General features: G+C 38.8%; 2 protein-coding genes across 3 annotated transcripts in view; one reads left to right on the forward strand and one right to left on the reverse strand.

Moving 5' to 3' along the window:
• Window positions 1-10,715: 10,715 nt before the first annotated feature.
• LOC149084385 (transmembrane protein 60) lies at window positions 10,716-11,451 on the reverse strand. The gene has a single exon (XM_089235471.1). The coding sequence runs from the start codon at window positions 11,167-11,169 to the stop codon at window positions 10,777-10,779; it is 393 nt and encodes a 130-aa protein (XP_089091597.1). The 5' UTR covers window positions 11,170-11,451; the 3' UTR covers window positions 10,716-10,776.
• An 846-nt stretch (window positions 11,452-12,297) lies between these two features.
• Window positions 12,298-27,592, forward strand: part of fwd (phosphatidylinositol 4-kinase beta fwd) — a 62,572-nt gene continuing 47,277 nt past the window's right edge. Inside the window, exon 1 of one of the 2 annotated variants that reach the window (XM_089234778.1) lies at window positions 12,298-12,434. The gene's annotated coding sequence lies outside the window, so the exon portion shown is untranslated. Of the gene's footprint in view, window positions 12,435-17,708; window positions 17,757-27,592 lie in introns of those variants that run through there. The other variant, XM_089234780.1, reaches the window with a different exon arrangement.

A 27,592-nucleotide genomic window follows, 5' to 3' on the forward strand; every position in this document is an offset into this window, starting at 1 on the left:
TCTATTGAAAGATTTGAGAAATGCATTGATATATATTCACAGACAGAAAAATAAGACTTATGCTTAGGCTGACCATATTTCCTCGAGAGAAATACGGGACATCGGGATTCCACATACGGGAAAATACGGGACATCGCCAATTATCACCAAATACAATGCCAAAACCAAACAAAGTTGCCAAATATTGTTGAAATTACGGAAAACTCACAATGGCGGGAAATGATGCATTACTGCAAATTGCAGTGGATTAAAATGTATTCCACGAAAAAAAAAAAAACGTTTACCAAAGCAAATGTGGGAGATTAATATCCCATATATAGTTGTAACTATCATAAAATAATTTATGAGTTGATAAATAATCTCAATCTTCGACTTCAGTAAAGAATAAAAATTCAGGTAGGTGTCGTGTGAAATACGGGAAAAACCGGGACACTTTTGCCAAAAAGTCGGGACGGCCAAAAAAAGAGAAAATACCGGGACTGTCCCGGGAAATACGGGACGTATGGTCACCCTACTTATGCTGGCCTTTAACGTTTAGAAAGCAAACGAAAAACTATAAACTAATATCATTTCTGAAACACAGATGGCAGTGAATCCTCCATCATATCCGATATTTTTATTGGTGGTCAAGGCCGTCTGGAATTAAATATGTAAACAAACATGGTGATCCCATGTTAGATTCACAGCCAAGCCCTGATTAATTGTTGTTCGCGAATTGCTCAAACAGGTTACCATCGATGAAACAAACTCTCCCTAAAATACGCCAGTTGAAAAATAAAAAAACGCCAATGATTGTCCAGATAACTGACAAGCAGGGCCGCAACTAGGGGGGGGGGAGCATGCCCCGGGCGCTGGACCCGAGGGGGCGCAAATTTCATTTAGAAACCTCGCCTTCAACATTACAAGAGGGCGTCACAATGCGTGCTTGTCCCGGGTGACCAAGCATCTAGTTGCGGCTTTGCTGACAAGTACAAGATGATCTATGAGCATTAAGTTCATAAGCACTAAACTACTGATGGTTGGTCGTGACTTATTGTTGTCTCTGTCCTGAAAGCGATGTGGTTTTGACCTATATAACTTCATTGTGTGAAAAAGTATTAGATAATATTGTTACAGGATGTGAGTTTTCTTTATTTTTATAAGAATCAGATGGCAGCACCTTATCCATAATCTTTTTTGAGTCTGTGGATAGAGAGAACTGCAGATCCTAATTTTTTTTTTTTTTTTTTTTTTTTAAGGAATAGTTTATTAAGAGAAAAAAAAAACAATAAATATAAATATATAAATACAGTATTCTACTCAAGGGATCGCTTGATCCGTCCAGAGTATACAAACATAAATTTTTCTGTGGTGGCAAACACTTTCATATAGGCTACTAACAAGTACTAAGCAAAATACAAGTATAGAAATAGACAAATATTTCAAAGGCCTAGGTGACACAACACTGTATACTGGGGGCCGAGAAGTACCTTCCTATTGTAGTAAAATATTAATATAATTGATAATTAATTGTTTGAAAGCTCTTAATTTATTTTCATATTTTATTTCATTTGGCAGGTTATTAAAATATAATGGAGCCAAATATATAAATTGCTTTTGGGTTAATGTTTTTTTAGGTTGTATAATATTATATTGAAAACCTCGACGGAGACGTGTGCTTGTTGGGCATTGCTTGATTTCAAACCAAGTAGGATTTTTATAAATAAACATTAGACTTCGGTATATATACAATTTTTCAATATTAAATCTATAGTCTGATTTATAATTATAGGCAGATGGTGTAGGGTTACGAGAGGAAATAATATTTATAGTTTTTTTCAGAGCACTTATTAAAACATTTAAATTGGACTCATAATCACCTCCCCAAACACATATAGCATACTGAATAAGTGAGTAGAACCAAGCAAAATAAAGTGTATGAATAAATTGAGGAGATATAATATTTTTTAAGCAATATAAACGAACATTCATGTATTTTATTTTGTTACTAAGTGCAGTTGCATGAGAGTTCCATTTCAAATTTTTGTTTATAGTGACTCCTAAATATTTATACTCTTCAGTTTCCGAGACAATCGGACAAAAACATTGGTCATCAGAACATCCCAACTCATGGCATCGAATTATAAGTGTTTCAATATTTCTATTGTATAATTGAAAATTTATGTATTTAGTTTTGTTGAGATTCAAGGTTAACTTATTATGCGTCAACCAAGTGTTAATTTTTGTTAAATCTTCTTCAGTATCAGATTTCAGCATGGTATACGTTTGTTCTGACAAAACAATAGCTGTGTCATCGGCATAGCTAATCAAATCACCATGTAAATCCAGGTTATTGATATCATTAACAAAGATTAGAAATAAAATCGGTCCAAGAACAGAACCCTGTGGGACGCCAGTTTTAATAATCCTGTATGTACCTATTGTATCATTTATTTTAACTGCTTGCATTCTATTTGACAGATAAGTTTTAAACCAGTGATAAGTGTTGCCTTTCAGACCTGAACAATATAACTTATGCATAAGAATTGGATGATCGACACTATCAAAGGCTTTTTTTAAATCTAAGAACATAGCAAGGGTTCTTTTGCTCTCGTTAATACTTTCATATACTTTTGCTGAAAATTTCAAAATTGCCATCTCAGTATTCTTATTTCCAAGAAAACCGAACTGATTGCTCGAAAAAAAATTAAATTGATTTAGAAAATTTATAATTTTGTGTTTCATTATCTTTTCCAAAATTTTCGAAAAGACGGGGAAAATAGAGATCGGACGATAGTTTTTGAAATCATTGACATTACCTGATTTATGAATGGGTATAACAAGAGCACATTTTAATTTATCAATAAAAACTCCATTGAGAATTGAAGAGTTTATAATGTGGGTTATAAACTTTAAATGGTATTTACTGACAATTTTTAGCATTTTTGGAGTGATTCCATCATAACCAACCGCTTTATTATTCTCAAGTATGTTTATTAAATTCTTTACATTCCTTTCCTCTATCTCAGTAACAACTATAGAATTATACTGGTTTGGTACTAGAAGCTCTATTTCATCTAGTAACTCAGAATCTTCAGTTATTGCAGAATTGATAAAAAATTCATTCATTTCATTCACTGTTTCAGAATTAGTATTTACTGGAAGTACTATTTTATTTATTTTTCGATTTATGATATCATTAGTAACTTTCCATTGTTTCTTGACGTCGTTACCACATTTTATAAATTTATTATAGTAAAAAGCATCCTTTGCAGCTTTTAGCTTCTTTTTTAACTGTTTGTTATAGTTTTTGTAATTATTTTCCTTATCACGATCTGAAGGATTTCGTTTAAAAACTTTATAAAGTCTTTCTTTAGTATCGACCATACATTTCAACATTTATACCTGAAATTCATATACAAGAACTGAGGGGAAAAGGAATTGGTGCACAACCCTTTTTTTTAGCGAGCTCAAATTTGTGCAGTACATATATATTCAACAAACTTGAGTTTGCGTCATGCTTCACTTATTGTGCCTTATTGTCATGGATGGAGACAGGGCCGTCTTAAGAGCATCGAAGGCCCCCGGGCTACTTGGTGACCTGAGGCCCCCCCCCCCCGAGGGTAGGTCCCCGTGAAGAATTAACTCTCTGTGTTTGACACAGATGACGCCACTGTACTGGCAGATACAATACCCTTATTTAGGTCGTCTCGTCTTACTGGCAGAGCCCTTTTTCCTCTTTTTTATTTACTCAACAAATTTACTGATTTATTTCATTTTCTTCGAGCTGCCGCGGAGGTCTTGGAAGGTGCACACGAAGCCCCCCCCCCCCCAAGCAGTTGAGAACAGCTGCCTTAGAGAGTCACATTAAAACAAGACAAATATACCGAAAAATTGAATTTTCTGGATGTTATGCCGAAACTAATATTTGGAAAGAAAAGGGACTTGCTTCTCCGGGAATCGAACCTGGATCCCTTTGCATACCGGGCAAGTGCGCTAACCAATACACCTCAGTGCTTCTCGCTACTAATGAGTGTTATAAGGAATTGAAAATTGTGTCTCTGGTGTATTGGTTAGCGCACTTGCCTGGTATGCGAGGAGACACGGTTTCGATTCCCGGAGGAGACAAATCACTGTTTTTTCCAAATACGTATTAGTTTCGGCATAACATCCAGAAAATTCAATTTCCCTACATATTACGAGCCGAAAAAAAATACCATCTCTTAATACAAAAGACAAGCAGATAGGAAAGAAAAATATTCAGAAATTCACCTCACTTTTTCTCAGGGTCGGGCTTGAGAATTTCGCGGTGTGGTGCAAAGGAAATTCTGCGACCCCCTGCAAAAGAAATTTTTGTAGTAGCTCCCCGACTGACAAACTTTTCCAGTTACGAACATAAATCTTGAAAGGGAAAATATTGTTCAGAAAGAGAGACGCATCTCATTACATCTCATTTTTTCGTTATTTCCGGATCGCGTTCATGGTTTGTATAGTAATCAAACACGATCCATTGAGAGGTAATTTTTATTAATTTGACAAAATTAATAAACAATTAGTAATGATTAGAGTGGTCCACCCACTCAGGGCCGTCTTAAGAGCATCATATGGGCCCCCGGGCCAAGTGATTTTTCTGAGGGCCCCCCCCCCTAGAAATTCTGGAAAAATTTAACTACTTCTCATCTTTCTGATGCCTCTCTCCTCGTGAGGCCCCCGGGTCGTGCTCGGGTGGGCCCATGCGTTAGGATGGCACTGTCCGGCTGACCAAGCCTGTTGTCGCCCCGGACTTCATGATGCTCTTAAGGTGCCCTTAATGTACCTTCCCTAGGAGGACAGAGCGGGGCGCCATGGTTGGTCTGGAGGCCTTAATGTACCCGTAGGCAAGGGAGGCTAGAGGAAAAAATCTCTACCAGTGCGGGATCTATCTTTGTGCCCCTGACGACGTTTTTCTGGTCAACAGTTTTTTCCTACTTTTCCACTCGGATTTGGCACGCCCCCTCCTAGACAGGTGCCCCATGATGCTGCACAAGTCACACGGCCTCTGGGGGGGGGGGGCCGGTAGGCTCCAGCCTAGTGCGATTCTTCTAATTTTTGTTCTTTTATACTGTAAATTCATTATCGAGGGACCGGTGAAAAATCTGACCTAAGGCCTTCACCAAAGGTTCCAGCCTAGGGGCCCTTCCAGGACCGGATCTCGAATCATGTGAACTACGCGGCCACAGAAGGTGCCAACCGATAGGGGCTGATTTTCTAAGCCGCCAACCATTGAGCATATATTACTGGAGAGCGGGGCTAACGAGAGGGCTCTCTTTCTCGTTAGCGGAAATAGATAATAATAAAATTAATGAAAGGTAATTTCAGATTGATGAAAGTGATAATTCCACCATTAATGAAAGTGATAATTCCAAAATTAATGAAGCGATAATTCCAGCATTAATGAAAGATAATTTCAGATTGATGAACGTGATAATTCCAAAATTAATGAAAGAAAAATTCTAGAATTAATGGAAGAGATAATTCCGAAATTAATGAAACAATAAATACAGCCTTAATGAAAGATAGTTTCAAACTGATGAAAAAGTGATAATTCAAAAATTAATGAAAGAGATAATTCCAGAATTAATGAAAGAGATAATTCCAGAATTAATGAAAGAAAATTACAGAATTAATCAAGGAAAATTATTCCAGCAAATTAATGAAAGAAATTATTTAATCTTTTTTTTTTAGATGAGTTCTCCATCCTTTTTCCTAATCTTTAAATCGCAATGTTATAGAGACCGAACTGTACATTTCAATGAGGATATTGTCTGGCACGAACTGTGCTTCCATTGAGTCACGTGATTTCTTTGCATTTGATGTCGCTGCCGTCGAGGCGACAGTGGCTGCCCTCTTGTAATATAAGCTCGATGGTGCCAACTGATGGGAGGGATGATTTTTTCATCACCAAAATATCTTTCGTTCACACTTGAAAAATGTCCAAAACTGTCCCTGAGCCAACAGCTATGGAACATGTTCAATAGGTCGTGTTGCCTGGGTCCTGCTGCAGGATGTGAGTGCTTAAATGCACCCATTCTTCCCCACTAACTCCTACCATAGGCGTACGCAGAATTTGGAGTTTTCATTTTTTTTTCTCCTCAAGGGGAAGGGGGTTTACGTTTTTTTCTGCAAAATAACATTATAATCTGGGCTTGAGGGGGATTAGAACCCCAACCACTCCCCCCTTTGCGTACGCCAATGCCTCCTACAGATATTGTATCCAGGAAATAATGACAATTTAGTCCCTTATATACCGGGTGACTCGAAACTTTATGCCCCCGCACGTAGCATTTTTTATTTAATTTGCAGCATTTGCCACAAAATCAAAATGACACTAATAATTTTACGGGAATCCAATATTAATTTAATACTCTGGAATACTTTGACTGCGGTTCTCAACCTTTATCGACTCGCGGAGCCCTTTTTAGTATAAAATTTACTTATTTATTTTATTTGCTTTGGGTGGCTCAGGAGCTCCTTTGTCCCCACGGATCACCGATTGAGAACCGCTGCTTCATGTCTGTTTTTTTAAATATTTTGGTGCTGCCATCTCATGTCGAAATTAAAAACGACATATGTGGTGATGTTGAAGTTCAGGTTAAAAAACTATATTCTTCATTCCACTCAGTTCCTTATACACAAAGCTTATGAACTGAACTGAAAGTTTGAACTAACAGTTCAGTTATTTTCCAGGAAACAAGGAGACGTTGGGTCTTTCCAACAAGCAGACGACAGGTAAGAAGTGAATATCATCACGTCAATCGATGGTGTAGGTGCTGCCATCTAACCTCAGAATTGAAAGTGACACAATTAGTGAAGATGTTATAATAAAAAAACTATATTCTTCATTCCGCTCAGTTCCTTACAAATAATGCTCATAAACTGAGCTGGAAATTCGAACTAAAAGTTCGGCTATTTTATGTGGGCATACGGAGACGGCCAAAACGAAGAACCTCTTAATGAGCAGACGACATTTCGGTTCCTTACAAACTGAACTGGAAATTCAAACTAAAAGTTCAGTTATTCTTCATAACATAAGGAGACGTCTAAAACAGAGAACCTTGGGAGAAGCAGACGACAGGGAGTCGAAGGCGAACAAATGAGTGAAAATACGGATTATGTGTAGACTGACCATATTTCCTCGAGAGAAATACGGGAAATTGGGATTTCCAAATACGGGACATTGCCAATTATTGCCAAAAACGACGCCAAAACCGAACAAAGTCGCCAAATATTGTTGAAATAACGGAGTAATCACAATGGTGGGAAATGCAGCATTACTACTAATTGCAGTGGATTAAAATGAATTCCACGAAAAAAAATTTTCACTAAGACGAATATGGGATATTCATATACTCATTTATAGTTGCAGTTATCATAATATAATTTATAAGTTGAAAATAATTTCAATCTTTGACTTCAATAAAGAATAAAAATTCAAGTAGGCTTCGTGCAAAATACGGGACCCTTTTGCTAAAAAGTCGGGACAGCCAAAAAAACAGAAAATTCCGGGACTGTCCCGGGAAATACGGGACGTATGTTCACCCTAATTATGTGGTCTTCGATAGGATTACTAGATTCAAAACTGAGAAAGGACGACGCCTGCGGTGCTAACCTTAGGTAACGCCACTTTTCCGAAGTTTTGCAACAGATGGTGCCTTTATAATGACAGAAAAACCACACAACAACCTACCACCACAATAATTTTTCACAATTGAAACAGACCGCTCCAAGAAAGCAAAACGGGAAAGGAAAAATGGTAACAAATAACGATCCGTCTCCCTACGATTTTCAACTTCACGGTCTGGTCAGCTTTACTGTCTTTGCCTAGAGCAGCGGTTCTCATTCAGGGCTCCTTGTGTACTCTGCAGGGGCTCCGCAGCCACTCGAGGAAAATAAAAAAACAGTAAAATTTATACAAAAATAAATATTTTTAAATAGTAAAAATAGATCAGTAACTTTGATGAATAATCAAAAAGTTCGGTTATATGGGGCTCCGCCATAGAATTTTTACTAAAAAGGGCTCCGTGAGTCAAAAAAGGTTGAGAACCGCTGGCCTAGAGCATAGTTTCCCAACCTTTTTTGTCCCATCGAACCTCTTTTAAGAAATTTTTTTCTCACATCACCCCGAACGCAGGTAACCCATGGGATCCTATGTTATGCCCGTAGCTTCTACCACCCACGTTGGGAATCACATGGTGGTGAGGTGTTTTTATGGCCAAGAACTTTTTTTTTTTGCATTGATTGGCATTTCTGAAAGACTTCATAGCTCTACTCAGTGCCGTCTTAACGCATCGCCCACCCGGGAGCCTCAAGAGAAGAGGAGGGCCTCAGAAAAACGAGAATAGTTGAATTTTTCGAGAATTTTCCAGGCCTCAGAAAAATCACTACGCCCTGGGTCCCATGATGCTCTTAAGATGGCCGTGGCTATAAATTAGTTACAGAAGAACCTATGAAAATCTGCCCGGGGGCCCCACCAAAAGATCCCAAGCTAGACGCCCTGCTACAGGATGTGGGGGGGGGGGTCACGGGTCATGCTCTACCGTCGCACATGGGAGAGGGTGGTATTTGCTGCAGCTAAGAGAGACTATATTGATGCGTCTATTTCAGTCAACACCGCCTATAGAAGATCGTCTTCCCTTCTATAAGTATGGTGTTGCCTCTCATCGCCTCACTCCATAGTCCATGAAATAAGGATAGGAAGAGCAAGGCCGTCTTAAGAGTACAATGGCTCCTGGGCCAAGTGATTTTTTTGAGGCCCTACCTAGAAAAGTTTTGGAAATTTCAATCAGTTCTATTTTCATGAGGCCCGGGTGGGCCCATGCATTAAGACGCCACTGGATGGAGATAGAGAGTGTGTCTCCACCAAAATCCCTGGGCCATGTCTAAATGGGCCCTGCTAATTTCCTTGTTTCAAGTTTCTTGACTTGCTGATTCTATTTGTAGTTATGCTACTTCACCAAACACCCAAGCTTATCGCTCTACCACAATTTACTGCCATTAACAAGTTGGATTGGAAATGAAGGCACCATCTTTTGGTGGCCACCTTAAGCTCATTGGGGAAAATATTTATAAAGACCTGAGGACAGTTCTGGTTCTGCACACACACACACAGATCTTCTTTCTTTCAAACCGAGCACAACTCAGGTCTATCACCATTTATGGGCGATTTACTACCTAGCGAGTTGTGCCGGAGGTATAACTGTGTGTGTTCCTAACAGTCTGAATTCCTACTCCACGTATGGAAGGATAGTATCAAAACCTACTACACACACAGATCCAAAAACTTGGCAGAATCATAAATTGCCAATTGGCAGCAACTTCATGAAGTTGCACTCATGGAATCATAGCCAGGTGAAGTTGTGGCCCTTGGTTCATTAATATCTAATTTTACCTATATAGCAAAAGAAAAATTATTTACATCAAACATTGATCAGTTACTTTAGGGCAAGGCTGATAACTTTTTGTGGAGTGCAGACTACTGAATTGGTTTTGAAACATGTCGAGGGCCAATTGAATAATCTGGAAATGTGCCTTGAGCCAATCACGTGATCTGAATGTATGTCATGATCTGGGAATGTACTGCAATCATTTGGGAGATCTGAAAGTGTGCCACAAATCACTCAGGTTATCTGCAAGTGTGCCATAGGCTGCTTGAGTGATATGAAAATGTGTCGCATGCAATTTAAGTGATCTGGAAATGTGTCATGGTCCACTTAAGTGATCTATAAAAATATTGCAGCTTGTCTAAGTGAAGTGTAAATGTGTCACAGGCCGCTCAAGTATGCTGTAAGTACACTGTGAGCCACTCAAGTGATCTCGAAGCGTGCCGCTGGCCACTCGATTGATCTGGAAATACTTTTATCACCCAGAGAAGTATTAAGTAACGGACAAATTTTTTTAGTCTACCTGGCATCACCAAAGGAGAGGTTTAACCATAATGAGTGGTGCTAAATTCCAAATATTGACTAAATTTACTAGCTATGCTTCAGGTTAATGTATAATCATTGGTAAAAGCACTGTTTTTTAATATTTATCAAATACTTTAACAAACTCGCTTCGATATTATGTGTTATCAATAAGTGATAAATATGGTGAAATTTTTCAAATATACCAAGACGATTGGTGATTATGGACAATCACTGATTTATGTAATATGCAAGGTGTACGACATTTTGCTGGCGAACCATTGATCCTAGAAGCATACTTTCAATTAGAAAAACATCCAAATAATGAGTAGTTATTTATAAGTCATCTGCAAATGTACTACATGTCACTTACATCAACTGGAAGTGTGACACGGGTCATTCAAGTTATTTGGAAAATTGCTTGTGTGACACGTGTCATTCAAGTTATTTGGAAAATTGCTTGTGTGACACGTGTAATTCAAATTATTTGGAAAATTGCTTGGGATCACTCAAGTGATCTGGATATGTGTGGTTCGCAGTTTAAATGACTTGGAAATGTACAGTGAGCCAACACCCTCTATAGATAAGATCTATCCCCTATCTTATCTATAGGGGGTGTTGAGTGAGTCCCACTGAAGTGATCTGATAATCTTTCATACATCACTTGAATGGCTTTGGTTACTTGTCACAATCCTCATCAGATGACTCTGATGGACATGAGTTTAGCATGTATGCTTTACGGCCTTAGTTAGCACATATTTTCAATTAGACTTGAAACATTAAACAAACTTGTATAAACATGATGCAAATTTAATAAAGTTCATCAAAAAAATGGCAACGAAAAAGTAATTAATTTCTACATGTTGGATCTTCTGATGAGTTTCGTGAAGACCTCCCCGCACATCATGGCGAATAGAAGCCACAGGGGAATCATCAACAAGAACCACCTGATCTCGACCGAATACTGGAGCCTGACGCACAGGAACACTTGGAAAGTCACCTTGAGGAACACGGCGAAGAGGTACCACAGCTTGCCGTAGACGCTGTTGAAAGTGCGGTTCGAACCTTCTTTGCAGTGGGTGATGATCCTGAACACTATGAAGAGTATTATCTTGCAGTCGAAAATCCACATCGGCACGAACACTATGAACCAGTTCCAGTCGGTCTTTTCGTCCAGCCTCAACGTCAACAGTATCAGGAACACTGCGATCAAGAACCACGTGAGGAGAGCTCTGTGGAGCACAGCCATCGCTGTCGATTATCCGACTACCCTTTATCGTTCACATGACTACACAATTATATATAATCGTTTCCGGTGGATTACATGAAGGTAATTCAAATCGTCGAGCACACGACACAAAGAGAATAGACAAGGCAGCGACACGTAAATCGGAGTACGCATATACACGGGACCAAAGCGTATTAATAATAAGCGTCTTTAATACGCTTTGCACGGAACTGTCTATTGTGAATGTTTTGGTCTGGGTTTGTTTACTTTCTTTTTCCTTTTTTTTATACAGGGCTTTCTGTCTTTTAAAGATATCTTCCTGTTTTTTACCTAATTAAACCTCATAGACAGGCTTTTTTTTATCTGAGCAATAAGCTTTTTTTGGTTCACATTAAGCAAAAAATCCTTAATCCTAGTTTAAAACCACAAGTTTTTTTTTGTAATTTCGGTAGTTTTCAATTAATCGATCACCAATTTTATTTTGTTCCTATTTTGTTAAAGACAATGAATTGATAAATTTGATATGGAAAATTTGAGTAAAGAACATGTTATTTTAGATAATTACACACATTAATGAATCAATTCAATACTTTTTTTTTCTTAAATTGAAGAGTTTGATAAGATGGCCTGGTACTGGAGCTATTACTGCCATCTATCGATATAATAATAACTAAACAGAAAATCCAATAGATGGCAGCATAAATTTCATTCCAACGATGTTTCAATTTTATATAGAAAATACAGGACAACAGTGATTGTTGCCAAAATATCTGTAAAAATTGTCTTTTTTTTCTGAATTCCGAAGAAGATTGCAAGTTAAATTTAGCTTAACCGCATAAAAAAAGGAAAATACATTTTTAATTAAAAAAAGACGACTGCCAAAAAAAAAATAAAAATATCCTAAAATATCACTTTTTTCATCTAAATTTTACTTATTTATGAAAAAAACACTGAAAAATTCAGTTATTCAAGCGAAGAAAAACAATAAAAAAGTGAGAAAGTCCAACCAATTATTAGAGAAGTAAGTTTCAATTTTTTTACGCATTATGTATAAGACAATCTACATGATTGGCTGGCACATGGGAACGGCGCTGCGAGCGACAAGCAGTCTGACTTGTGCTTCCTGTGAGTCATTTTGTATGAATTTTTTTTATTTTTCAGCTGTGTGATGTCCCTGTTTTTTCTCCCGCTGAGCTTGTTGCTTGTCGTGTTTCCCCTTCGATATTTATCTCGATTTTTATTTGTTTTGTTTGAACAGCATTCGAAGTTTTCTGAAGCTTAAACCTGTGAGTACAATTTTGAATTCTTGAATTCATTTCCCTGCCATCCACGCATTACGATTGAATTCACGTTTAAATGTCATCCAGTGGTGTGTGTATATGATAAGGGCCGCATGAACTCGCCACAAGCATATCGTTTTGTATACGTTAAAGATTTCGGAGTACCTAGCCAGTTATTAAAATATATAAGTTTTGAGAATAAAGCGTTAATGTAGAGTGAAACAAATAATCATTTAACAAATATTTTAGTTTGAATATCTCATTTAAAATGTATTCACAGACGCGGCCGTCGTAAGGGCATCATGGGCCCCTGGCCAAGTAGTTTTTCTGAGGCCCTATCTGGTAAATTCTAGAAAATTTCAACTGGATCTCATTTTTGTGTGGCCCCCCTTCTCTTGAAGGCCCATGTGTTAAGACGCCACTATTCGCAGACAGAGGGATTTATAGTTTTGATACCAGTGAACTACTCAAATCTTGTCTTTCATTCTATAGTTCGTTTCAGGTTAACTTTGCAGTGGAGAGAAAGGTAGAGAGTGTACTCCTCCGCCGCAAAATAAAGTTCCCATAAATCGGAGTTTTACGAGGATTATTTATACAGAATATTTCAATTTTTTTAATGATTTTGTGAAAAAAAAAAGGAAAAATATCGTTTTGAACCGATGTTTCTTCGTTTGAAATTTTTAAATTAGAAAAAAATATTGGTTACCATTATCCAAAAATCTATAGCAACCACAACGACATTTTCGCGGTATCCTAGAAATCGCCCATATCTTACCCAGGCAGCGCATCGATACATTGGTTAAGAGGCTTTTGTTGCCATAGCAACGAGTGATGAGGTTCCCTCGTAGCTTCCTCTTCACTGCAAAGTTAACCTGAAACGGACTATAGTCTAATTTCATTGACTATTTGTTCCTCAAATTTGCTGCCCTGGGTTATAGTCCTTTCAGATTTACTCCGTTAATATGCTTCTTTCTCAGAGCTGCTCTTTTGGGCGCTCACCTACCTGGAATCTCATTCTTTATTTCGGTCACTATCATGCTCACTCACTGGCCTGCTACTTTATTGCACCCAGATTCTGGTCATATTTCCATACTACGTCACTAATTCCGGCCATATATTGCTGTACTGCAATTTATTGCTATTAACGAGTTGGGTTGGAAGTGAAGTTGCCATCTATCGGCGGTTGCCTCAAGTTTATTAGGAAAAATATCTTTATGTATATTCTTACCTTGGTTCAAACCTGGGACCTGACGGCTACCTTTACTTCATAGTGGTAGACAGCCATCTTACCAAAACATCACTTGGGCGCTTTATATATCACCATACTACTTCATCGCACACCAACTATTGTCTTATACCCATATGGCAATTCCAACCAGAGGAATTAGCTGGGAACTGAATGTGCCATTTATCTGTGGTCGCCCCCAAGCTTGGAGATGGAGAACTTGTTCTCTATCTCGCTCTATGGTCTTCCCCAGATTCGACCCTTGACTGTCACCTTCCAGGTGGAAGATTAGTATCTTATCATTTCTAAACCATACATGCACCTTATCAACATTCCTTTGCAGAACTTCTAGCGAATTGGCACATGTTGGAATGTGCCTGTACCCATGAATGAATGTGTTATGAACCTGACGTAAAGTTTGTTTCGGTGTATTATCACCATCGGCTATCAGTTTGTCAAATCAGGAGTGAAGTGGAATTAATAATTGTTGATCGAATAATTGAATAATTATTGCAGTCAGGTGAGATTGGCTTGAATTCGCACCTCGAAGTCGGGAATCACAGAAAACCAACTGTGGCAATGGTGGGGTTCGAACTTGGAGGCCCTTGTGTGTTAATCTGTCACTATGACTACTTGATCACTACTGTGGCTTACATGTTTATGACTGCTGCGAAATGACACTTACCCTTAAAGGTTCTTTGTTGGTTGTTTTGAGAAATTTTTGACTATCATGCACTCTCCAGGACCCGTCTGAAATGAAGGGGTTATGGGCGAGATTTAAGGGGGAGCCCTCCTGCAACTGGGACCAAAAATGTTTGATGAAGCATTGAACGTATGTTGCTTGAATTTTGAGGCCCTGAAAATTATGGGACTCTGAGCAGATGCACCACTTAACCATGGGGGAAAATGGGGCTCTGGTTCTGTCTCCAATATATCTTTAAGTAGAGTATCTAGTGAGCAACAAAAGTGAAATCACATAACCCATTAGTGATGCCAAATCACAACATTTGACGACATTGAAAATGATGGATTGCATAATATATGAGTACCAGAAAAGCAGAAAAGTGTGTTGTCCCACTGGGAATTGAACCCTGGTCCTCTTGCAATCCAGGCAAGTACATTAACCAGGATGGATTGCATAATATGTGAGTACCGGAAAAGCAGAAAAGTGCGTTGTCCCACTGGGAATTGAACCCTGGTCCTCTTGCAATCCAGGCAAGTACATTAACCAATATACAGTGAAACCCCTCTTTAACAGACACCCCCCCCCCCAAATGCGGTCACTCGTTTTTTACGGCCAAATAATTTTCACTTGTATAAGTGTTATTAAATAGAAGTAAAAAATTTCAAACCCTGCTCATTAATGGTCATCCCTCTTTTATGCACAATTTGTTTTTGACCCTGCCGGTGTCTGCAAAAGAGTGGTTTTAGTGTACCTCAGAGACAATTTGTTATTCAGGGCCATAACCATGGCCCCCCACATCCTGGAGCAGGGCTAGCAGGATGGGACCATTGGCTGTCCCCCAGACCAGACTTTTCACGCTCCCCTTTATAGTGAATTTATGGCATAAAAAAATGATGAAAATCGTCCCGGGCCCTGTTAGCCTACCCCTTGTGGGGCCCATGGCCGTAACCAGGATTTTTGTTGCCCTGGACAAATGGTATTATGCTGCCCCCCCCCACAACTTTAAAATTCTATAATTTTGTAATAGTGTTCTTTGTTCCCACATGAAACTGCCGTTCCCAGTAAAAGTTTTTGCTCCCTTCAGCTCAGCCAGTTCTGTCTTAACTCATGGGCCCCAAGAGGAGAAGGGCCTCACAAGAATGAGAAGTGGTTGAAATTTTCGAGGATTTTCCAGATAGGGCCTCAAAAGCATCACTTGGCCTGGAGGCCCACGATGCTCTTAAGACGGCCTTGAGCTCAGCATCAATATCCAGAAACACTTATTTTCATGTGAAAATGACATCTTTCTACTATTATTTCCCACTAACAGAAATGTGGCGATATGCTCAACATATTTTTATAAATATCTTCAAATCACTATCGTTACAGCTATTCTGTTTGTGTCCCCCAAGCTGTTTAAAACAGCCATTAAGGTGTTAGTTTTTTTCAATACAGTGAAACCTTGATGCAACGATACTGTGTAGACCTAGAACAAATATTGTTGTAGAGTGGGGTGAATTATTATTATATTGAGAGGTAGCAATTTAGCATTATGGGGTACAGACATTTCCAATCAAGACTTGAGAAAATATCATTGTAGAGGGATTTATCATTATATCGATTACCTTGTCCCGCTCCATGCTTGTTCAATACTCTGCCTATCATCCTTTTTACAGGGTTGCTAGCGACCAGAAACTTTACAGGAAATGAAAAATGATCAGAGAAAATGTAAAATATTTTGCAAAAGCCATGGAAAAATCTTGAGAAGGGGGTGGGAAAGAATTTCAGAAAATGTTTGGAAGGTTAAGATTTTGAACTTTAAATTTTTTTATTCATGAGTTTTGGTCAGGGAAAGTCAGAAAAATAAGCAAGCAGATTTTGCTGACAACCCGCTGTTAACTTTTTGTACACTACTTTAAAAAAATTGGTACTAATGCTTCAAATTTCCCATTTGTTATCATTAGATTGGAGTCTGAGGACAATTAGGAAAATTTCCCAATTCTTGTCAGCTTGTCTACCAACATGGAAAGGAGGGGGGGGGGGGGTTCCCCTGAATCCCAGGAAAGTTAAAGGGGGAATTAGGACCGTTTCCATTTCTTTCAAAAATATGTTTGTCCCAAAATATTTGGCACGTGTCAAAATTTATCAAGCCATTTCCAACAACCTGGAAATGGTCAGAGGAAAAATGTAGAATATTTGGCTGAAACATGTTTACGTAATTAGCGGGCCAGGGCGGTGAATTTGAGGACTAAGTGTGTGCGTGTGTGGTCAAGAAAGTTATTCAAATGGAAGAAAGGGGCAAAATTTGTATGTGTAGCCCGCAGACAGATGGCACAAATTTGCCTTTTGCCTAGAGAGGGTGTGAGGGACTAGGTCAGTAAGTGACCAAATGAGTGACCCAGAGAGAAAGGGTCTAATTTGGTGAGTAAGTTGGAGAGTTTGCAGGTACGTGAGTGACCAAAAGAGTGAGCTGAAGAGCGAAACCAGGTCCGTCAGCTAGCGTATTTATGGGGGGGGGGAGGGGGGGGGGATTAGCCCCCCGACCAGGGTCGGTGGACAACCAAAAGAGTGACCTAGAGTGAGAAACCAGGTCTAAGGGTGACCAAGCATGTGTGCAAGCATGCGAGTGACCAAAAGCATGACTTAACCGTGTTTTTCTGAGAGCAGGTTTTATGCTGCTTATTTATTGAAACGGTGATTAGCTGAAAAACCTATATCGTAAAAACCTGGCTTTAGAGACGTCGGGGAGGTAAGCGGGCTGTAGCACATAGGCAAATTTGCAAAATGAATGACCCAGAAAATCAGAATATAATGGGCTGAGGGCGGAAAAATTTGTGTAGCCCTCATGCGGTAAAACCATAAATCCGTCTCTGATATTTCGTTGTAGAGGTATTTATTGTTGTACCGAGTATCGTTGTAATGAGGTTTCGCTGTGTTCGATGAAAGTCTGGGGAAAATTCTATGAAGGGGGAGGGGACTCCAAAACAACATTTCGAAGGTCGAAATTTTGAATTATATCTTCAATCTCCAGAGATTTTGGTTAATCGATTTGGTTGACCGCAATCGGTAAAAATCGGGTTGGTTATTTTTCTTTCAACTGTTAAATATCCTTCAAGTAACGCACTCACGTCAAAAAAAGCTAACGATTAACTGAAAAACGATGTTGAGCAAAACTGAGTACGGATTCATCTTCATTTCTTGACGTATGTTAGTGAATCACTTCAACTTATTTTTGTTGCATTATTTTGTTTCTTCTTTCTTTCCACAACTTTAAAACGCCGTAGGCTCAACGATAATAACTCGATAAGTTGCGTGGACTTGACCCTTGGCCCGTTCCGACCAGTCATTACTCAATTTCCGGTCAAACATCTGAATATAATTCGCGCAATTGTCATACGTGCACTTGGTGAAGTCGGTTTCGGAGTTATTTCTTTGCGTGGTAAGTCGACAATACTGTATGTATTGATTTGCTCTTCCAATTGGCAGCCGTAAAGAGATTTGGAAATGGTCTTTTTTGTGAATTTTTGAGAGGGGGGGGGGGATATGGTGCTCTTTTGTAGAACTAAATAAAATGCGTACGTGTGTGTTGAGTGAATATTTTGCTGAGAACAGTTTTATATTTTAATGGCTTGCCGCATGTATAAAGTTTTTTCGGACTAATTAACAGCTTAAAACGTTTTGAGCACAGTTTTCGGTCCTCTTCCTGGTTTTCTATTCATTTAAAATTGGTTAATGTAGCGGAAAGTTATCCCTCCCCACTCTTTTCCTAAACAGATTAAAGCTTGGTTTAAAAAGCCATAAAATGTACTGAAAGAGATTTTTTTTTTCTCAAGTCTTGGCATGTGGATGCCATGATACGTGCTTGTGTATTTTTGGGAGATCATTCAAATCGGCTGTTGTACTCTAGGGTAGTGTTTCGCTCTTGGTCCCCCTTGTCCTCTCCAGGGTCCCTTTCACCATCATTCAAGAACGAAACTCTTCCTACATATTAAATTGATTATTTTGAGCAAATTTAAACCACAAAAATTTCTTAAATGAAGTTGATCTCCGGACCTCTTATTCAGTGTTCGGGTTTCTTGTGCAGGTTCTATCAGTGCCACCGTGACTGAAGATGACAGTGGTTCCATGAAGGGCCGTTTCAACACCGTGCGGCCTTGGGGGGAAAAATTTTAGTCTGGGGGAGCCTCATACGTATTTACAATTAACAGCTTTTATATACTTACATATTCTCGAAAATCATTGCACCGGATTTCATCATTTAAGGCCCCATGAACATCTGTGCCCAGAGGAGCCCTCACAAGGACTGGACTGACTGGGCTCCAGCTCGGGACGTTTCTCTTCTTTTGTTTTTCATGCTACAAATTCACTATACAGAGACCCTTAGAAAGTCTGTTTTGGGGGCCCGTCAAAACGCCAGCTTAGGGTAGTCCATGTATTCAGATTGTCCTCGTTCCATGCAGGGCCGTCCTTATAGTACCACTACTTCACCAAACACCAACTCTGGCCATATCGCTATATTGCAATTTACTGCCATTAGTGAGATGGGTTGGAAGTGAAGGCGCTGTCTATCGGTGGTCGCCTCGAGTTCGTTAGGGAAAATGTCTTATCTATATCCTCCCTTGGGTTCGGACCCGGACAACAACCTTCACGATGGTAGACGAGCATCTTACCACCATGCCACTCGGGCACCCTTATAGTACCAGGGATCCCCTACCTGGTTGGAAGCACCTGGCTTCCAATACATGCCGTACTTATTTTCGAAAAACATAGTACATTATCATGGGCTCTTCTACGCAATCGGGCCCGTCATTTGGGGGGGGGGGGACTACTGCTCTAGGGTGTCACGAAATATTTAGTTGATAAAATTTTACTCAGTACATTAATTAGGACAGTTGTTTCCTACCGGCGTGTCGCTATAATGCCGCGAGATATTTGAAAAGTTCTATTGTCTTTCTCAAAGAAAGCCGCGAACGTGAAAAGATTGAGAATCCCAGATCTGTCGGATAACCACCGATTAGAGATTTATTATTTTTTTCGCATTGTTTGTTTATACGTGATTAACTTGGCTGAAACTCCCGTACTTATTGGTGGTATTATTTCTTAACAGCCATTCTTCTTCCCCGGGAAACGTGAAATTATCATTTCCTTCATTGATGAAGTGAACAGATTTCAGGACGCGAGTGTGTTTGGCTGTCTCCTTCCCCCCCTTACAATAAAAATGTTGCGGTTCGCTTTACAGACTCACTCCACATAAAGAAAAAAAAATTGATAAAAATGTTATTTAGACAGACTCCCGTTCGCGTTGTAAGTATAATCACTCTTCTCCTTCTCTAAGGGGCGCCGGGATTCTTGCTGTAATGAGTTATACGTAGTCTTCGGCCCAGTGCCAAAAAGGCCGGCTATTGATCTGCAAAATGTAGCCGCTTGTTTTATGTAAGGTTTCCCGTCGTCGGCAGCTTGTCGGGTATTCTTGCCATGCGGTGATATTTGTTTTGGTTTTTTCTCCCCCTTTTTTTTTTTTTATCAGTGGCGTAAACTCCAGTTGGCGGTGTATCATCAGTCATAAAAATGTACGTAACTTTTTGTTTTGTCAGGGACTCCATTTATATTTGGTTGATTGTGACATAATGAAAACGGTTCTGTCATAAGACCAATAATTTTCATGACCTTGGATATTATTCCGGTTATTTGAGGTGTGTACATGTTTAATTTTGTTTTCTCTTTAATAACCTGATTATTATTCTGCTATAGCCGGTTGAAATTATGCTATTTTCTGTGAATTAACCCTTTTCCTTTGTGTATGTGCGCGCACTAAGAAATCGGTTTTCGTGTTTAGCATTCCGTTTCATGAATGGATGTAGAGGTATTGTGCGTACATCTGCATGAGCAGATAATTGTACTCTGCCAAAATTTATCGGACAGTATTTCTATATAAAAACGACTGAGGGCACGGACAATCCCCAACATGGTGAAGTAGTGTCGTACATGGGCGTACCCAACGGCGGCAGCTGCCCCCCTCCCCCAGAAGAGAAATTAAGTGCAGTAATTGGGGGACAACACAGACGTACCAATTTAGTATCGGTGAGTTGCCCCCCTCTAGTTCAGATCCTGGGTACGCCCTTAGTGTCGTACTACTTTCCCACACGCCAACTCGGCCACATCGTTGTACGAAATTTACTGCCATTTACGAGTTGGGTTGGAAATGAAGACGCCATCTATCTGTTGTCCCCCTTAAGCTCGTTAGGGAAAATATCCATATTCTTCTCCCGGTTCGAACCTGGGACTTCACGGTGGTAGACGGGCATCTTACCACCACGCCACTCGGGCGCTCCCCCACATACTGTAGCAGGACCCATAGGCGTTGGGATCCTTGGCTGACCCCCAGACTAGGCTTTTCACTGCCATTCCACCCCCCGAAAGGGCAGGGTTGACGAGACTCGAGCCTTGCTTGGGGATCCTGGAAAATTCTTATAATTTGTTTGTTCTTTCACACCACAAATTCACTGTAGAGCGAACTCTTGAAAAATCTGGTCCTCCAAATCAGGAGGCCTGCCGCGAAGATCTCAAAATCTCGGCCTAGGGACCCTGCTGCAGGATCTGGGTGGGTGGGGGTTGACTTGCGGACGTCGTCTTGATGTGACTCAGCAGAGGAGGAGAGCGAGAGAAGCTGCACATACACTATAGAATATAGTTTTCCCAAATTTTTTGTTCCATCGCCCCCCCCCCCACCTTCAATTTTTTCCCCCCCAACTGTCATCTTACCATAGGATCCTATACTGAAACCATAGCTTCTACCGCCTCTTGGACCATTCCATCGTCTTCTTTGGGAAACACTGGTATAGAATCTTTTGGGTTGGTTTAGCAAGGGAGAGCGCGTAGAATTTTTTCATTTCTGATAAGTTATTCAGAACAGAATCAGTTTTTTTTCTGCCGATTTTTGGCATATGTGCCATCGACGTAGCTTAAAACTGACTTTAGAGACTTTCAAATATGGAAGAAGCTAAAAGTGATTCCAAGTCAAATTCAATATTGCTCATCCTGGAATGCCACTGTTATGTTAATTTAATGATGCCTTTAAATAATGACCAATATACTCGCGAGTTCTTGAAAGCAGAGGATCAAGAAATCTTAAGGGTGCTTTAGGGAGCTGGTGATTCTCCTGAGCAACAGGCTGAAGAGTCCTGATGTAGATAAAAGAAAACCAATTTTCTTCCCCCCCCCCCTCCCCCGCGAAGAAAAAGTATTCTGCACAATGTTCCAGAATGTTTTTTTGAGATCTCAAAGAAGGGTGATAATTTTTCTCTTCCTAGAAATTCTCTTTTGACTTTTTCCTGGAAGGAGTTGAGATAAGCCACGATGAAAGCTTTTGTGAAAGGGGGAACATTTTGTTATCATGACTATAGTATCAGTAATTTTTTCACAACTCTTTTGACTTTTATACAAAGAATAAAGTGGATTTTATTCCCTGAATATCGATTTTGCGTACAGAAATACCACTTTAAAAGTCGACTTTTGATTGACGTGCTGTCATGAAAGTGGGTTTTGACGGCCCCTTTCCTGGCGCCGGTGTTTCCCCCCATTATCAAGCACAGCTTAATCATTCTTTCCTTTGCTGTTACTCCTTGTTTACCATTGTAGAAATAAATGGCCGAGAGATTTTTCAGAACATTGTCGATTACACTGATAATCGATGTTGGTGTTCGTTTTTTTAAAACCTGGTAACGATTTCTATCATTGAAACCTGACTGGAAAACCATTCATTTACATCTTTTCCACTGTGGACAATTTCTTCCCCCTTTTCTGTAATTAAGTAGTATTCGCCTCACATCGCTTCTCGGCCTTTTGGCTGGGATCAAAATGAATATTCGCCACACCACTAACCATCACCACCTATAGAAGATGGAGGATGGTAACCTTCTGTAGGTGGTGTTGCAATAACCCACTTGAAATGTCTTTTCAATGGCATGCCATTGCTTGACTGAAATGAAACGATTGCGTGTGTGTCTCGTAAGTTAGTTACAATTTAGATAATCAGTCCAATGTTTTCAATAATGACAATGTTTCCACAGTCCAATATTTTCTAGGGTGAAGCCAGAGTTTCCAGAGACCTGGAAAGTCAGGAAAATATGCAAATATTTGTTTGGTAAGAGTTGGCGAAAAGTTCTGTGGAAAAAACTCGAAAAACAAAAATTCGGAATTTGAAGGGTTAAGATTTTGAATTATGTTTCTTTCGTCCGGAATTTTGGTCAGGAAAATGATTAAGTAAATTTTGCAGCTTTAATATCGATTGCCTCAACCAGTGTTTTCCAATCTGTGCTCTTAGGGCTCAGCAGCTACTTCAGAAAAAGAAATCGGTACATTGTTTTTTCAGTAAATATGAAAAAAAGCCAAAATTTATTCATAGAAATCGATTTCAAAAAAGGCTCCGCGAGTCAAAGTCAGGAAGGTTAGGAACCACTTCTATATCTATTTTCGGTGTTTTCGAGACACTCTCTCCTGGTTGGTCCTCTTCCAACATCCATATGATACTGCAATAGGCCCATTGAATTGTGGTGGTGGTGTGCTAAATTTTGATTGCGTCAACTGTTTAATGCATCACTGTTTAATGTCGTGTATAATCGACCATGTGCACAAGTATGTATACCGATTCATATCAGGGGTCTGTCCAAAATTTTTTTGTAGTGTTCTTTTTGTGAAAATTTACCGTATTGTGAAAATAAATATTAATTTTGTGAAAAATTAGTAATTTTATGGAAAGCGAAACAAATCTATTTATCACAAAAGAAATGAACTGCCAAATTTATGATTTCTTTAATTTGTGAAGGGTCTGGGACTAGGACCTAAATTTTGGCTTGATAGATCCTTGCACATGTATTGATTAATTTTAAGATTTCTAGTGAAATCTAGTTTGGTGATTTATAAAAATCCCAGTTATTTTTTTTTAAAATCTGAATAAACTAATGATAAATTTTATCTGAAATGACGTTCATGGCCTTTCGTCCAAGAAATTTCTCCGACCTCTATATTCTTGCATGTATACAATGAGATTTCTTTCATTGCCCACCTATGAATCTATGGATGCCTAGTAGGAATGATAATGATCATTCGATCATTAAGCTTATTCTTATGATATACAAAGAGAGAAGTATAGTATGTATTCTATTATTTTTTCGCATTGTGTTCGTAGATATGGCGTTTCGCCTGGCGAGTCTTGTGCCAATTCGATGGCCAAAAAGACTTTTTTTTTTCTTCTATATTTTCTATGCTTGTTGTCCTTGGGCTATGGCCTCGTTTCGTCTCTTGTGGTTGCCCTGGCGTATGTATATGTGTGTGTGTAGTGAAATGCTTCCCTCCCTCTTCAAAAGTCATCTTCTGCCCCTGGAGAATAAATACCATGATAATAACAGTAATAGCATTAATGGACTGAGCCAGACCCTGGACATCTAATGATTTTTTTTGGATTGGGCTCCTCTAAAGTATGTCATCGCGAAGAATTGCGTGTTTTATGCTGTCGTTTTTTTAAATATTATTTTCAAGTATGTTTTGGATTAAGCTATAAGAATCTCGCTAGAGGATATTTTTTTTGGGAGGAGTCTCTAGAAAATGACCGTTGGTTCATTGTGTATATTTTTTTTTCTTCTGGTGTTGCTGTGATTAGTCGCATTTTTCATCATTGTATCTGATTCACGTAAGGAATTCGTTGGACCATTTCTTTGATTGGCAGTGGAACTTTTTATGAATAGGTGGTATGTTTTCGGAAGTTAATCCTTAGAAATGAATATTCACTAATTATGCGGTTGGGATGTAGCTAACGTTAGTTGTTGGTGTACTTCGTGATGAATAATCTCAATTTAACTTTTGATGGCAGTCTGTTATTCGTGCCAGAATGAAAGTGGTTTTCTCCGAAGTCAAAGCCCGACACGCATCCACGTAATCGCACGTGCACGTCTGCCTGCCTGGTGTTTGATGAATGTTTATGCCAGAGCTTGACGAATCCCAGGTGCCAATGTCGCCATGGCGACTAAAAAGAACGATAATAGAGCCTGAAATTTTCCAAGTGTGATGAATTGAAGTCTGAGTGCAATGAAAGTTTTCGGAATTTCTGTAACCCTTTTTTCCACGTAGGAGAATATTAAGTCCCTGAAAGCCGAAAAAAATATTGTGGCCTTTCTTCCGGGGGAAAAAAAAAATGTTTGGCTTCCAGATAATTTGGCTGGTACTTAAATGCTTTTTCGATTTGTCAAGCTGTGGTTTATGTTCATTCCTTTTATTTTTCCTTTGTTGGAACCTGTACTATCTGATAAAATAAATTTTTAAGAGTAATTTCACTCTAAAACTTTGAATGGTATTTAAAACAAAATGGTATTTTTTTAAATGAAAAACAAATAACTCTATTAAGCAAAAATTGCTCAAAATTTGAAAGGGCATTTTCACTCCTCAATGAAATTTGGAGGAGTAAAATTGAATTTAGATGTGTATTTGTGAACACTGTTACAGGTCGGGATGATGAATCCCTTGATTTCTTTCAAGAAAACTTGTTTTCCACCGCTTTCACGATTTCATTTTTTTCTTATTTTTGCAGCTCGTAACGGCTAATGTTACCGTTGTCGATTGGAAGGCATTATTAAAAAAATCTCCTGAGCTTGTTGGCCATTAGTGTTGGAAAAACGCTGAGAATAAGCGGTAACTTAAAGCAACATTACAGCATGAAAACTGTTCGTTCTTTTTTTTATTGTGTTCATTTATAGAGTTCAAACGAACATCGAAATGAACACCAGTCTCTTCTAAATGCTGATTTGAGGCTGTGGGTTCCGCTATCACGAAAGAAAATACTTTACACCAGTGGTGCTCTCAACCGGGGCTCCGTGTGCAATTCCCAGGGGCTCCGCGGTGACTTGAGGAAAATAAAATAAATCGGTAAATTTGATAGATAAATAAAAAAAAGATATACAGGGGTGTCCGCCATAAAAATGATATACATAAAGGGCTCCTCGAGAGTCAAACAGGGCTCCGCCATAGAAATTATGTACCGGAAAGGGCTCCGCGAGTCAAAAAAGGTTGAGAACCGCTGCTTTAGACAAACGTCAATATTTATCTAATGTTTCTGTGTACGTTGTATAATTGAACTTTTATCATACCGATTGAAGTCAGTTAATACTGTTTTTTAAATCTATCAAATACAACACCACAACAAGCAAAATGCCCAGCGAGGTGGCTGAGAAAAAGATGCCCATTACAAATATGGATGTCATATATTTGATGTATCATATCTATCAAAATCACAAGTTTTTTTTAAAAGAAATTGAATAGTTTTAAAATCCCCTTCCCAATTAATCAGGACACATTCCAAAGAAATCGAAAAGATTTTCATAATTCTATTAGATTTAAAAGATATACGGAATATCTTTTTAAAATTTCGCGTATCAAGAGGACAGTTTAAAAAGCAAATTTTCTTTTCAAAAGCCTTATGTACGTTATTAGCGCACGAAACTTGTACAGTTCTAGTGATCTCCAAATGTTAGTCCATCCATGAGCCTTCAGGAAACACGATCGCTAAGGAGTCCCGAAACTGAAATTTTTAAACTCTACCACAAGCAAGAAATGTTATTAACGTGGAAGTTTGTTGGGCTTGAAATGAATTCGAAAATTGACGTTCTTCCTTCGAAGGGACTATCTACCCTTTCTCGTAAAGAAACGCATTCTGATGACTCAATATCAGATAGAACGGAGCTCCTCGATGTGTTTTAAGGGGCGTCTTATTGTTAATCCATAATGTGCCACAATTTCATTTCATACACTTGAACTTTGATTTTTAAGATGGTTTTAGTTTGCATGATTTCTTAATATTTTAATTTTCTTTTCACTGATCGAACGGGTAACGGCCAATGTGAACTAGTAAGTACTGCAATAGAAACAAAAGATGCCACGAAAAATACAAATGTGACGAGTTTCCTTTGGGTAGACGCCATTTACGTCACTTGCGCACACCTCATTGCGTGGAAATAAAGGATGTAGAAAATCTGATGATAATCATGTTTTAGGATGGGAAAAAAGGAAAAGGTTGGACTTATACGGTTCGTAATATTCATGAGGTCAACCAGAGAGAAAAAAAATAATAGTTACCACGTTATCTTTGGCTCAATGACAAATCTAACATCTAAAAATAAGGTGTCAAGATCAGTTTGGAAAAAAAAATGAAAGTGATGAAAGACGTGGATGAGAATACATTGCAGCATATAAAGGAATATGGCAAAAAAAAAAACTGGAAAAGATGGCATGCTCTCCCAACTTATCTGACGAATACACCGAACATGATTTATGGCAAGCTCATAAAAACCAGAGAGAGCAAAAAAAAAAGAAGCTGGGGGACAACGCCCAATCTTTAACAGTTTCCAGGGCGTAAGAGGAACAGGAAAAAAATAAGATGAAACTTGGAAGAATGTCAGTTATTTTATTTTTTCACCTTTTTTTTCCCAACAAATGAATAATAAAAGTATTCCAAGAATAATTCTCATTTTCCATTCTTTTGGAGATGGCTTTTCCTTTACCTTGTGAGTTTCTGTGTTGCTTCATGCTCAAAATGATATCTTTCCGCGTTTTCTTTATTGACATAGAATTTTTGATTTTTAAGACGTTTTCGGTTTGTATTATTTCTTAATATTCTAATTTTCTTTTCACGGATCGAACGGGTAACGGCTAATGAACCATTACATAGTCTTGCAGGTTGATAACGAAAATTAATGGGGGGGGGGGAAAGGATCCGTCCAATTTCACCATAGCTTCAAAAAGCATAGAAGACAACTTTCGACGAAAAAATTGATAACGTAAGCCCCGATAATCAACGAATTTTTTTCCCCATATTATAATATTGGTCCGTTCCCTACTTTTGCGAAAGTGATGAAAATACCCGAATAATAACATTTTCGGGGATTCTAATAAGCGGCGTCCATTGTATCATTGCAACTAATGATAATAGTAAATTACGAAGTGTAATTTAATTTTTTTCTGGATGTCAAAATTTTTTTGTCAGGGTGATTATTATAAATAATTATCCCTTTGCTCTGTTGGGACCAAATGCTCTATATTTTGTTTCCACTGATTGTACTCGTAGGGTCATTGCGAGAGAGAGGGAAAGTTGAAAACATATGGTGTGGACTAGCAGGTTCTTTCCGTGCCACCGCGTACCAGCTGTTCTGTTTGGCGATATACTTACCGACACGATCCGTAAAAAGCAGCAGGTGGGCTCTTACAGACTCATGATGCTAAAAACTCATT

This window comes from Pholcus phalangioides, unplaced genomic scaffold, assembly GCF_987345545.1.
Source record: "Pholcus phalangioides strain wild (caught in Gottingen) unplaced genomic scaffold, Ppha-v1.0 ptg000008l_1, whole genome shotgun sequence".
NCBI classification, from domain to species: Eukaryota; Metazoa; Arthropoda; class Arachnida; order Araneae; family Pholcidae; genus Pholcus; species Pholcus phalangioides.